This window comes from Halyomorpha halys, unplaced genomic scaffold (assembly GCF_000696795.3).
Source record: "Halyomorpha halys isolate HHAL.00 unplaced genomic scaffold, Hhal_1.1 Scaffold385.1, whole genome shotgun sequence".
NCBI classification, from domain to species: Eukaryota; Metazoa; Arthropoda; class Insecta; order Hemiptera; family Pentatomidae; genus Halyomorpha; species Halyomorpha halys.
The window spans coordinates 484,050-496,345 of NW_027112337.1; the positions used below are offsets into that span (position 1 = coordinate 484,050).

General features: G+C 29.1%; 1 protein-coding gene across 1 annotated transcript in view; it reads right to left on the reverse strand.

Moving 5' to 3' along the window:
• LOC106682032 (dynein axonemal heavy chain 1) overlaps window positions 1-12,296 on the reverse strand; it is a 236,643-nt gene that overhangs the window by 178,007 nt on the left and 46,340 nt on the right. The window contains exons 15-24 of the mRNA XM_067050254.1: window positions 11,983-12,117; window positions 11,683-11,811; window positions 10,062-10,250; window positions 7,873-8,053; window positions 7,548-7,683; window positions 5,676-5,903; window positions 3,860-4,066; window positions 2,633-2,839; window positions 2,381-2,547; window positions 919-1,123 (exon numbers count right to left, since the gene is read on the reverse strand). Coding sequence (XP_066906355.1) covers window positions 919-1,123; window positions 2,381-2,547; window positions 2,633-2,839; window positions 3,860-4,066; window positions 5,676-5,903; window positions 7,548-7,683; window positions 7,873-8,053; window positions 10,062-10,250; window positions 11,683-11,811; window positions 11,983-12,117 — 1,784 coding nt within the window. The remainder of the gene's footprint in view (window positions 1-918; window positions 1,124-2,380; window positions 2,548-2,632; window positions 2,840-3,859; window positions 4,067-5,675; window positions 5,904-7,547; window positions 7,684-7,872; window positions 8,054-10,061; window positions 10,251-11,682; window positions 11,812-11,982; window positions 12,118-12,296) is intronic.

Sequence of the window (12,296 nt, forward strand, 5' to 3'; positions counted from 1 at the left end):
TATATATATATATAACTTACGAGCACTTGGACTGAAAGACTTAAAAAAAAAAAAGGAAAAAGGTAACAGAATTATAACGCACGCTTGCTGGAATGATACTGCTTTATTATCTCTGATGCTCCTTATAGACAATTATTGAGGTTTACTTACATGGGGAGTTAGGATTAGAGTTGTATACAGGCCTCTTCCAACCATAACATATATATATAATTATATAGCTAACGACTCTGTAGTTGCTAGTTTGGGTTTTTTAAAAATCTTAATTAAACATATAATGTATGCTTATATGGCATGTTTAAAATAATTATTTATGACATTGTATTATATATTCTATGTTAGGTTTAGTTGTCATAGTAGATGTGACAATACTGAAAATGTAAGAATTTTACAAATATTTTTTTGTTAGAGTCACAAACTATATTTTATGTTGAAAATCATTTTTGATGAAAAAAGTTAAGATTGATCACAAATAAACAAATTTGTTCTATTAAAATTAATAACTAAGCGTTTTATTCCTTTTTATCATTCCTAGGTTGTTGATAGTTAACCCCAAGAATAAGATTTCTTAAAAAATATCTATATCACGGAAACTATGAGCGTGTGCTTTAGAATATTATCAAGGATAATTCCCTGAAGAAAATAAAATCGACCTTGATATTCAAAAAATTGTCATAGCTAAATAGCACCAGGTTTGGAAAATGACCGTTAATGGGTTCAATGGGTTCAGACCACACAATGGATTTAAGCGTCAGTTACAATCATGTAATGTGTATTCATATATCTATGATCAATTGTTTACGGTTGTCATGGAGGTGGAATAATAGAACATTTCATTATTGATAGAGTAATAATCATGTCACTCATTAATAATATAATAATAATGATAAAAACATAGGATTTTAAACATGATGTAATTACCCGAATCGTTTCTGTCTTTCCTGAACCTGGTATTCCAATCAACTTACTCCCAAGAACGTATCTCAAGGCTTGGGTTATAGACAGAAAGCAACGCTCGGTCAAAGGAGTTGTCACGAGCCTTTGGCATATGCCAAGGTATTCGTAACCGTAATCGTAAATGGTATTGAAGCATTTTATCTTAAGTTCATGATTAAACCAATAATATCTGCAAAAAAATTTCAAATATAATAGCATCAGTAAAATAAATTGATTTTCCGTACAGTTTAAAAGATTTTCTTATAATTAATATGAAGAAGATTGTCAGGGTTACGGTAAAAAAAGAACAAAAGTAATTTTCAACTATTTATTATCCAACGTTTCGCCCCACTTTGTAGGGCTTCATCAGGACTGTTCAAGATGATAGCTTTACAGAAATTTCTTTAACAAGTCTTTTTTTTTTTTTTTTTTTTTTCAAAATTTCAAAGTTTCAAGTACCTTTCGTGTATTTATATTTTAAGATTTTTGGGAAAAGTTTAACCGACTCACTTTTTTGGAGGTGTATTTCTTTTTTGTTATAGTTTTTTTTAATTACCATATAATTACTAAATAATTTTTTTTAAATGATATTCGTAATATCTTTAACACCTATTCCTCTTAATTTCACACTTGATTTAATATTTTAACACATATTCCTCTTAATTTCACGCTTGATTTAATATCTTTAACACCTATTCCTCTTAATTTCACGCTTGATTTAAATACGGAGGGATAGCTGATTGAAGTGCAAACCAGCACATAGGTGTAAACTGTTACTTTTTTGATTAGCAAACATGAGAAATGATCATGCACTAATTCTCATAATTAAAATTTAAAAAAATTACTTATATTGCACAATAAATTTGTTGGTAATTGTTTACCTCAACTCCCCCAAAATGGCGGAAGTCCATTTTTTGAAACGAGAGTGTACTGGCGGTCCCGAACGGACCCGACTATGGACGATTTAGGGTAGGTTACGAAATTAACCACCCTTCAAGAGGGAAAACTTCTTGCACATTTACTCTGATCTCCCTTTGTTAAAGGTTAGCTTACAATACACCACAACTTTCGTCAGCAGTTGCAATTACTTCTTCTAACTTATAAATATTTTATAACATATATGTTTACTTACTTCTTCTAACTTATAAATATTTATTATACTTTAGAAGAACTAAATTATAATACTTGGACTCTGTAACCTGAAAATATATCAGAAGCATTTATTTTATATGGTATTTTTTTTTTATAAGAATAGAAAATTCATTTAATAGTTAATCTGACTAGAATAAAAAGGTTCTCTTGAGCTGTAAATTAATTGAAAAAGGTAATTTAAGTGAAAAAATGGACTTCCGCCATTTTGGGGGAGATAAACAATTACCAATTTGCTTTTAATCCGTTTAATCTGATAGAAGTATGATAAATATAAAAGAAAATAATTAATGAATACCTCAATTGGCTGTCCCATATAAAGTCCTTTGTAATACTCACTCCATTATTCTTTAACTGATGTATTATTCCTGATCCATGAGAACAAATAACACAAATATTAAAAATTATCTTCCTCTTTAGCCTGGGTAGGTTTTTGTTGATGAGAATTTGTCTTAAATCATACAACTGACAACAGAAGAAATAAATGTACAGGTGTATAGATTTTGTATTAGGTATTTGAATTAAACTAAAACTAACAAACAAAACTTACGAGAGTGTCATATTCCACTTCCCTACTGTATAAATTGCCTCTCTTAATTCCACTCTCTACCAAGGCCGCGAAATAGATAAGTAAGGCAACTTGTGCTGCCTGGCCAGGCCATTCCATGACCCAAGTGTACACGCTGTTCGCTTTTGTGTAACTCTTAAGGCTGAGGATGATGTTTTTTCGCATTGTTGATTTTACGTGATTATCGATCTGAAACAGTTATGGAAGTATTATACTAACTGTTAACTATCTCTAACATCATCTCAAACTGATAAATTATTTTAAGCTATAAATTTACTTGAGAACATCAAACCACTACTGCCTAAGTATGTAACCGAAAGAGAAGTTTTAATTCTTTAAAAATTTAAATTACATTGAATTGAAATATTTTTATTTAATTTGAAATTTGTTTAAGATATTACACTAAATAATAAGCTATTTAACTTTTTAAAAATGAACTGTTTTTATTTTATTGTAAAATACACAATCCCTGCAAAACATAAAGACAATAGTCGTATAAAATTATATTGTATTTATATATAAATTGAATATTGAGCATGCTTCTCTTGAATATGCAAGTGCTAAGGTGGGTAGAAGCTACACCAATAGCTCTTGCCTAACCGCATAGATTGTTCCTCATGTATTAGTCATATCTTAAGTGCGTGCGTACGTGTACGCGCTTGCGTCTGTATATAAGTATATATATATATATATATATATATACTGCACGCGCGCATACACTCATTTCAGAGATTTCTCATTGATTTGTGTTGGCGTTCGATTAAGCCATATGTTTAGGGTGATGGGAACAAGCAGAAGAGTGACGATTTCAGAATTATATTGCTAGGAATAGGAAACGTTTATTTTTAAATTAATATATGTGTGTGTGTGTGTGTGTGTGAAATTAAATAGTTAATTGAATATTACCAGAAATTAATACAAATTAAACGACGTTGATGACCAAGGAAGTTTTACCCCGTTAAACAAAATAGAACGAACGAACTTTCCACGTATTATTTTATACAGCGAATGGATTATATTTTTGGTTTTAATTCATAACTCTTCAGTTGTGCTACTGTTGTTCTATTCAAAACACTTAATATTTATATAATTACTTTAATAATATTAAATGTACATACAATCCTAAGGCTGGCACTGCTTAAACCTGTTGGATTAACACGGGCTCGAAGAGTGGTTACCTAAAATACAATATGCCTTTTTGATACTTACCGCCGTAACCCAAAGCTCTACACCGCTGTGCTTGGTCCCATCAACCAGTGTTACTTCCTTCTCTTCGTAGTATGGGTCGTTCTTTGGAAGAAACATAACATCTGGGAACCATTTCTCCGGCCATTTAGTTATAGGCGGTTGGAACGCAACTGTTTCAAGATCAATTGATACGAAATGCGTTGCTCCCATATCGAAATCAAAAATTATCTATAAAAAATATATTAAAAAGATAAAGTAAGCGTCGCAAAATATAAAATGTTTTGATAGTTTTTATATCTTATGTTTTACAACTAAAATATGCACTTTGTTTTATTTTTAAGGTATAAAACCCTACTACTTTTTATCTCCTTTGACGACGAAATGGATAGAAAGAAGGAAACGATAAAAATGATATAAAGGAAATAATATTAAAAATTAAAATTTATCCCTGGAATAACATAAAATAAAAAAAGTTAAATAAAAGCATTTGAAAAATATGACCCTATTTTCATATCAGACCTATGATTTTTGGATTACACAATGATAATAACCTGGAAAAGTACATTACGAATATGAGAGATAAAATATATACCAGTAACAAAAAGTATGCATATAAAATTCATTAGAGAGAATGCACAAAACAATATTATACAGGCGAGATCCCACAAAACCTAAATAATAGAATAAAACAACGTAAAAGGAACGTTAAAGGCTCTACTAATTCTAAAGCCACGGCTCTAGCTAAACACAGCATAGAAATTTGACAAAAGCTTTACTTTGATAAACCATAAATTTAAAATATAGCGTCGGATGGTAAAATAAGGAATCACATAAAATATATATACATTAATAAGTATGGTTTTAGATAATAGTTTTAGATTATCCTTATTTATTATTATATATGAAAGTTTATATATTAATTTATTTTAAAAAAACTGACAGCAATACATTGGTATCCTAGGTACATTGGTATCATGGGGTCATAGCCCCAAAACCTTGTTAATAACTCATCAAAATAAATAACTTTAACAAGGAAGAGTTATTTCACTACTTCAGCAATATAGGATATATAAATAATTTTTATTTTTGTTATACAACATTAATTTCAGGGCAAAATGTAATTACTAAGGCAAATCCCCAATGTAAAACATCAATTAATTCAGGAATATTAATGATAAGATTCAAATTCTTCTAGCATAGTAATTAGTAGACAGTGGACGAAACGTTGTCCAGAAGAGCAAAGAAAGGAGATAAAAAGTAATAAGTATTATCTTTCTTGTGAAGAAAATAAATAAGTTTATTCTATTTTTTTTTCGTGACTTCATTCAGCATAAATACTGTACTTATTGTACTATGATAAGGAAATGTATTCTTCTAGACAGATAACACCTGTAGTAAAAAATGGCATAAAAAAAGTAGTAATTTTGTCATGTCATGTAACATGTAATTGGAAAAATGTGACACGTAATCATGACGTGTAAATGTTAATAGAAAAAGTTTTAAGAAAAAGATAACATTCTTCTGAATAAATAACACTTGAAGTAAAAAGTAACATGAGATCTAAACTAAAGATCCCGGAAGATGGCAAGGGTGGAGGTTTTAACTATGAAGTATTAACGTGAATGGACTTGGATTAGTGAAAGATGAAGAACTGAACCGTAAAATTTTATCTTTAATCTAAATAGTTCTGTGATCTCAAATTGTTTATTTCATCATCATAAAATCACTTTTACCCTCAAACTACGGAGTTACGTTTTCCTCCATGATCCTTTCATGGCACTAAACAATTCCGGTTTTAGTGAAAAAAGATATTTAATTAAAGATAATAATTTTTTACCTTGACTATGTAATCGAATATCCGTCTTATGTAACTCAACATTAACCAAGGTGTGGTGCAGATGCGTATGATATCAAGAAATTCGTTGTTGCTGACAAAGAAGAATCTCGGTGACGATAACCTCTTGGCATCGAAATAAATATTCAACTCACTCATGGCTACATTAAATAATTCTGAAGCTTTGTCTATGTGGAGCAAAATGCCTGGAGGTGACATAATATTTAGCAGCTGAAAAAAAAAAATGTTATCATTATTTAAAAATTATTGTACTTGTATTAGATAGGTGATTTATTTTTATTTGCTCAAGTCTTCAATGTGGTAGTGTCAAGATTCTTTTCTCGGGGCCCCATGAAACAAATATTGACTAACCAGGTAAGAATCGAACCCAAAATATTCTGAGCCAGACGCTCTAGGACTCTAGTCCCAACGCACTCCACTTTGGGACACTTAACGAACACCTTATCCAGATGCTCCTCACTGTCTACGATCATCTCCAGGCTACGAACAAAGGCGGCTCCAACTTTGGTTTACTGCAAACTGTAATAGTACAAGAGCCGGGGAGAAAAAAAGTAATTAAAACAAAAAATTACAGCTGTTTTAATACGTTAAAATTCAAATTTTTTATTTCTAGAATATCATTTAAAGTAGAGTAAACTTGCTATGCTATGAGCTCCAATACAGCTATTTACATTAAACATTTCCTGAGATATAGCTATTTAAAAGCAACATTTCATAATAAATCGCTCTGAAAAATCAATTTTTTTGTGAATTTATATTGAGAAATATATATTTCAAAAACTATTCAACGTACAGATCTACTCAAATAAAAGTCAGTTTAACATTTTATAAAGTAGTTTATGACGTTTATCTTTGTAGGAGTAGTAGTTTGTATGATATTAGACAAAATAAATTCATTAATGTTAATTACATGTTGTTCGGATAAAATTTTTGATTTCTGAAAAAATATATCTCAAGAACCATAAGACGTATATATGTCTACCAGTACTTAAAATAATGGTAATTAACCTTACTATATAGTAGTGTATGACACGTATCTTCGTAGGGGTATTAGGTTTTATGATATACGCATATGAATATAAATGTTGTCCGAATAACTGTAAATAAATTTACATTAGCAAATATCATGATAACTACAAAGATAAACTACTTTATAGCCCCTTAAACTAGCTTTAATTTGAGTACTAATCGACATATGTACGTCGAATGGGTTTTTAGATATTGATTTCTCAAAATAAATTCTCTAACTTCTGCTTTAGTGCATTTTTTATGAAATGTTGTTTTTTAAAAAGCTGTATCTAGGGAACTATTGAACTTAAATAGCTCTAAGCTGTATTATTAAAAGATGTTCTCAAAGGTTTTGTAGGGTTCTTGGTAGTTTTAAAGGTATAGAGCTCTGAATTCAACATAAATTTTTTTTAACGTTCTAAAACAGCCTCCATTTTTTATTTCCCCTATTTATACTTGGCAGACTCATCAATTCGGACTAGTAATTATGCATAGTTTTAGTTGAAAAACTGCATTTTTTCTCCTCTTGGGCTCTTTTATACTATATAATGTGTCCTTGCTTGCAAAGCTTTGCATATAGCGAAAAGAAGGGAATGATTAGTCACAATATTTTTCAGGTTATCATGGGCCGAGCCATAATGGCAGGCGAGCTTCGAGGTCTTTACACTATTCATAAAAATTCTATAAATTTTATACATAAATTATTTGAAACTTCTTTTTAATTCATAGTAGTAAGAATCCATAATCTTTTTTTTTTTTGTATCTTTTCTCTATGAACTAATTATCAACTAAAATTGAATCCAATTGATTGTAGGGGAACAATTTAGGACAACAAGAAATACTTACGTTTTTTGTAACTCTTGCTGGATTGACGTATTTATTATGCCACATAAGTTCTGCTGACATAAAATTATATAAAACTAACCTTGCATCTCTGTCAATTCGTATGCAATCAACGACTTGCTTTATATACAACCATTTCCTGAAAATAAATATTTTATATTATATACAAATTAGGTTGTAAAATAAATAATTGATATTTTTTCCTAGTTCAAAAATTAACAGTCAAGAGTGAAGAATATAGTGGTAGTATTGATCGTTTTTGATACCGACTTTTACACAATTTCAATGAAAGGTTATTAATATAATAAAGGACTCATATTCGACTTACTCTTGGCATTGGAACCACTTTCGAATAGCTTCAAGGGCTACTGTGAATTTCTTGTCCCATTGAATTAATTCCTCTGATATTGTCCCAATACAGAATTTACTGCACCGTAGCAACTGCACCTCGACACGATCTTCGTTCAATAATATAATATGTTTTTCTTCTACATTTGTTACGTAGTAGTCTATGGAGGAAAAATGATTTTACTAATCATGCACAAAATTTCATTTTTTAAAAATAAATTTAACAACTAATATAAATTATTAAAGCACACTTGAAAAAAAAAATTGACACGATTCATTCAATAATATAATATTTTTCTCCTGCAGTTGTTACATAGTAGCTTAAAGGGGGGAAAATAATTTGTTTTTATTTGTAACACAAAATACCATTATTTAGAAACTAATTTGAAAACTAACATACATTTTTAAAGCACACTAAGAAATAATAACATCCCTGTAAAAAAAAATAAAAATAAATAATAAGATGGACATGATGTTGGTTCAATAATATGATATATATTTCTTCTACAATTGTTAGTAGTGGAAGGGGAAAATAACAATTATTCTAATTAGCCATGCACAAAATTTAGTTTTAAAAAATTTAATTTAGAAACTATCTTTTAAAAAAAAAATGTTTAAAGAACACTTAAAATTATTGTTTTTAAGTGTTATCCTTGTAAAAAAAATAAATAAATAAGATCGATACGATGTTTGTTCAATAATAATTTTTTTCTATATTTGTCACGTAGGGGAAAAAATAATTTGTTTTTATTAGTCATGCACAAAATACAATTATTTAGAAATTAGTTTAAACTAACAAACATTTTTAAAGCACTCTTAAAAATAATAAGATCAATGCCATGTTTGTTCAATTATTTAATGTTTTTTCTTCTACATTGTATTTATATATATATGAAATGGTAATTGGAAATAAAAAATAGAAAATTATTAATATAATTGACACAAAGTGAAGATGAAATATGTTAAGCAATAGAAATTGTTCATAACAGATACCTGACTTTGTAAAGGTAATTATTTATCGTCACTACTCAATGTAGTTATATAAAATAATAATTAAAAATTAATGGTTAGTAAATCAAATAAATGTTCGTGAGTAGATAGCCATTATTCCAGAAATTTATCAAAATAAAATATTTGTGATATTAATTGATAGATAACATTGTTTTTAAAAATGAATCAACATGAGCAAAAAAATTAAAAACTCAAATATATCAATTGTAAGTTATGATGGAGGAAATATTGTGTTGATGTGATGAGTGAAACGTAAGTAAAAAATATGAATATATTGGAGCCCCCTTGATAATGGCCTGAGGTCCGAAACTTCAGATACATTATATTTTTGTACAAAAACGTAATATTGAGATAAAAGCATCGAAAGATATTTTTGTCTTACTTTGGTACTTAAATTCTCTTAAACAAAGTAATGTATTAATAAATTCATATTTTTTGCCTTTTTAACTAAAATGAATTTCATTCATGCATAGATTGACATAAATGGTCATCTATACATTTTTAAAAATAAAAAAAAACAAATTATTTCAGTATTAATGAACAATAATAGTGTATAAAAAGTAGCGAACACTTTATTATATAATATTATTATTAATAATAATATTTAAAAAATTGCAGTGCCTTTCTTTTAACGTTACTATTGATACTAATTAAAATTTCTTAGATATGTTTGTCCTATTGTATATAAGTGTTTTGTTTAAAATTCTCTAAAATATTAGAGAAATGTACTTAGTACATTGATTAAAGAACAGATATTAATTGCTGTCAAGCCACACTTAAAAAACAAATATGCTTGTTAAATAATTCGAAATTATAGTAAATAATTTAATGGATAACATTCATTGTAAAATATCGTTTCACAAATGACAGGTTTGCCCCTTAAAGTATTGAGGACCATCACGCATTACCGATCTACAATGTGGAATTGTATTGGGTTACCCCTTTACAGTTCATTTAATTCTCAATAGATTTTTAATATATTAAAATTGTTTATTTATTTGACAAAAACGTAATTATTCCAAAAAATTATTAAAAAAATGTAGTAAGGGAGTGAATTAATTTCATTTGTGCACCTTTATTATAACTATAACTTCTATTACAGCATCTAATAATACTAATTACTATCTGCTAAGAAAAAATAATTTTTGTTCAACTTACAGGTTTTTTTATGCAGTTTAAATGTCATGGGGATTTTCGCCCATTTTTGTTTTATTTGATTAAATCTGTCGTGGATCTCATTATAGCTGGTAAGGACTTCGCCGACCGCATGCCAATAATCGCAAGTTTTTAGAATGTATTCGTAGCTTTCTTCCAACTTGTCATTAAAGTAGCCGAAGTATATAATTTCTAAAAACAGATTACTCGTTATAATAGCTTAAAATATTTGTTGTATTGATAAATACGGCTGAATAAGGTACATTAGCCCCTCGATTTTACGATTGAAATAAATAATGATTTGTTTTTAGGAGTTCTCAGCTGTATCTCGAGGAGGCTTCATGTGCTTCACCCCAGCGGTGTGTTAAGGTAGAGAATATTTCTTAAAGAAGTGTAGATAGTTGACCGTAGATCAATAAATGTAGAAGATGGTCGGGGGCGGTGGTGCATTAAGCAAAAAAAAAACACAAACAAACAACTATTTATTCGTGCCGACGTTTCGACTTGAATTTCAGGTCTTCATCAGGGAGCTTCGGCAGAGGTCCTGGCTAAACTGAAATCAGTTCAGCAGAACTTTTATTTTAGCACAATTAAAATCAGTTTCGCTAGAATCTTTGTCGAACCTCTCTGACCTGAAATTCAGGCGTCGACAGGAATAAATAATTTTTGTGACCGCTCCCCCTGACCATGTTCCCCACTTGGAGAACATCCCCTTGGATCTTATCTAAATCAAAGTATTAACTCCTAGCCCTCGTCCATTACCTACAGTCTCCCGCAATTCTAATTCTCAGTATACACACTGCAAATAAGATCTCATCATTCAGAACCCTTTATACCACTTTCTAAATAACTAAAATATTTGAACGTTTCTTTGCTATCCCCCAACTATTCTTTGGAATTCCTTCTTGAATAATATTCTTTCCTATTTACATTCAAATCCTATCTTTACCCACACCGTCTTAAATCCCAAACAGGTGCTTCCTAATCATAATTCTAAATCTTCAAAATTAAACATGAATCATTATAACTATTATCTTAATAAATTCTATTTTATTACTATATTTTGTTACAGTCTACATATTACTGCTAAATATTCTTAAAAATTGTTTTTAAAACTTTAACTGTTAGCAAGTCGAAGGATAAAAATAGAATTCAGCATTTCTACACAGAGTACTAGATGAAAAGGACAGCATTTCACTCTTGCTTAGTATTATTCCAATACTTCTGCAAGTCAGTTGTAATTACAGTTATTAGTTATTCAATATAGGATACAGCAGTTTGTTAAAATTACTGGTATAAATTGATAATATTGTGTCTGTTTAGTCAAACTTGGATATAATATTTGTTTAATCCCAAACTATAATGATTTTATTTTAGTATTTAATAATTAGTTAATATCATCCCTAAATCTGAAAAATCACCAAAACTCAGTCGTTTATTATTGACTGAACATCAATATTCTAAAAAATGTAATAAAAGTCAAGAAATAACTGAGAATTATATATATATATATCCCATTGTTTTTATATTTACAAGAAATTCAAAGTAAAATTTAATAAATTCTTACAGTAATAAGGTCATGTGTATAATTAATTCTTTATAATTATTTGTAGAATATACTTACGGGAAACGTTCCTGACAAAGTACATATGTTTTCTGGTTACCAGGCTATTTTGGATAGCCTTAATGGCATCTATCACTTGTCTAAATTCTCCCATCTCCAAATGAATTGTTAGGGTTGTTTTCAACAATTCTAAAAGACAGCAAGAATAAGAAATAAGTAAAAAGTATATATATAAAAAGTAAAAATTAACACATTGCTACAAACTCCATGGACCCTTAAACATCCTTATAAGGACCCTTTGGCTGAATACACAGCACTTCGACATACTATTTTAGTAAGTGATTATAGAGGTTAACTAACCTGAGCAGTTTCCAAACAATTCAATACATTGTTCTATTTTTGTGTAGAGTTTTTCGAAAAACGGTTCCACACATTCCACGCTGATGTTCTTTGCTGTAAAGCTCATCTTCCATGTCTCAAATGCTGTTCGCCAGGCTGAAATAATAAATATGTAATTAGTAAATATATATATTTAATTAATCTGAAATAATTTATAACCTATTTCAATTTGAAGAATGTTATTGTTAGGATATCGAAAATTAGAAACAACCTAACAAATAAACATAACATCGGGAAACTTAGGACCATGGAGCAGGCCTGATTTACGCGAGAAA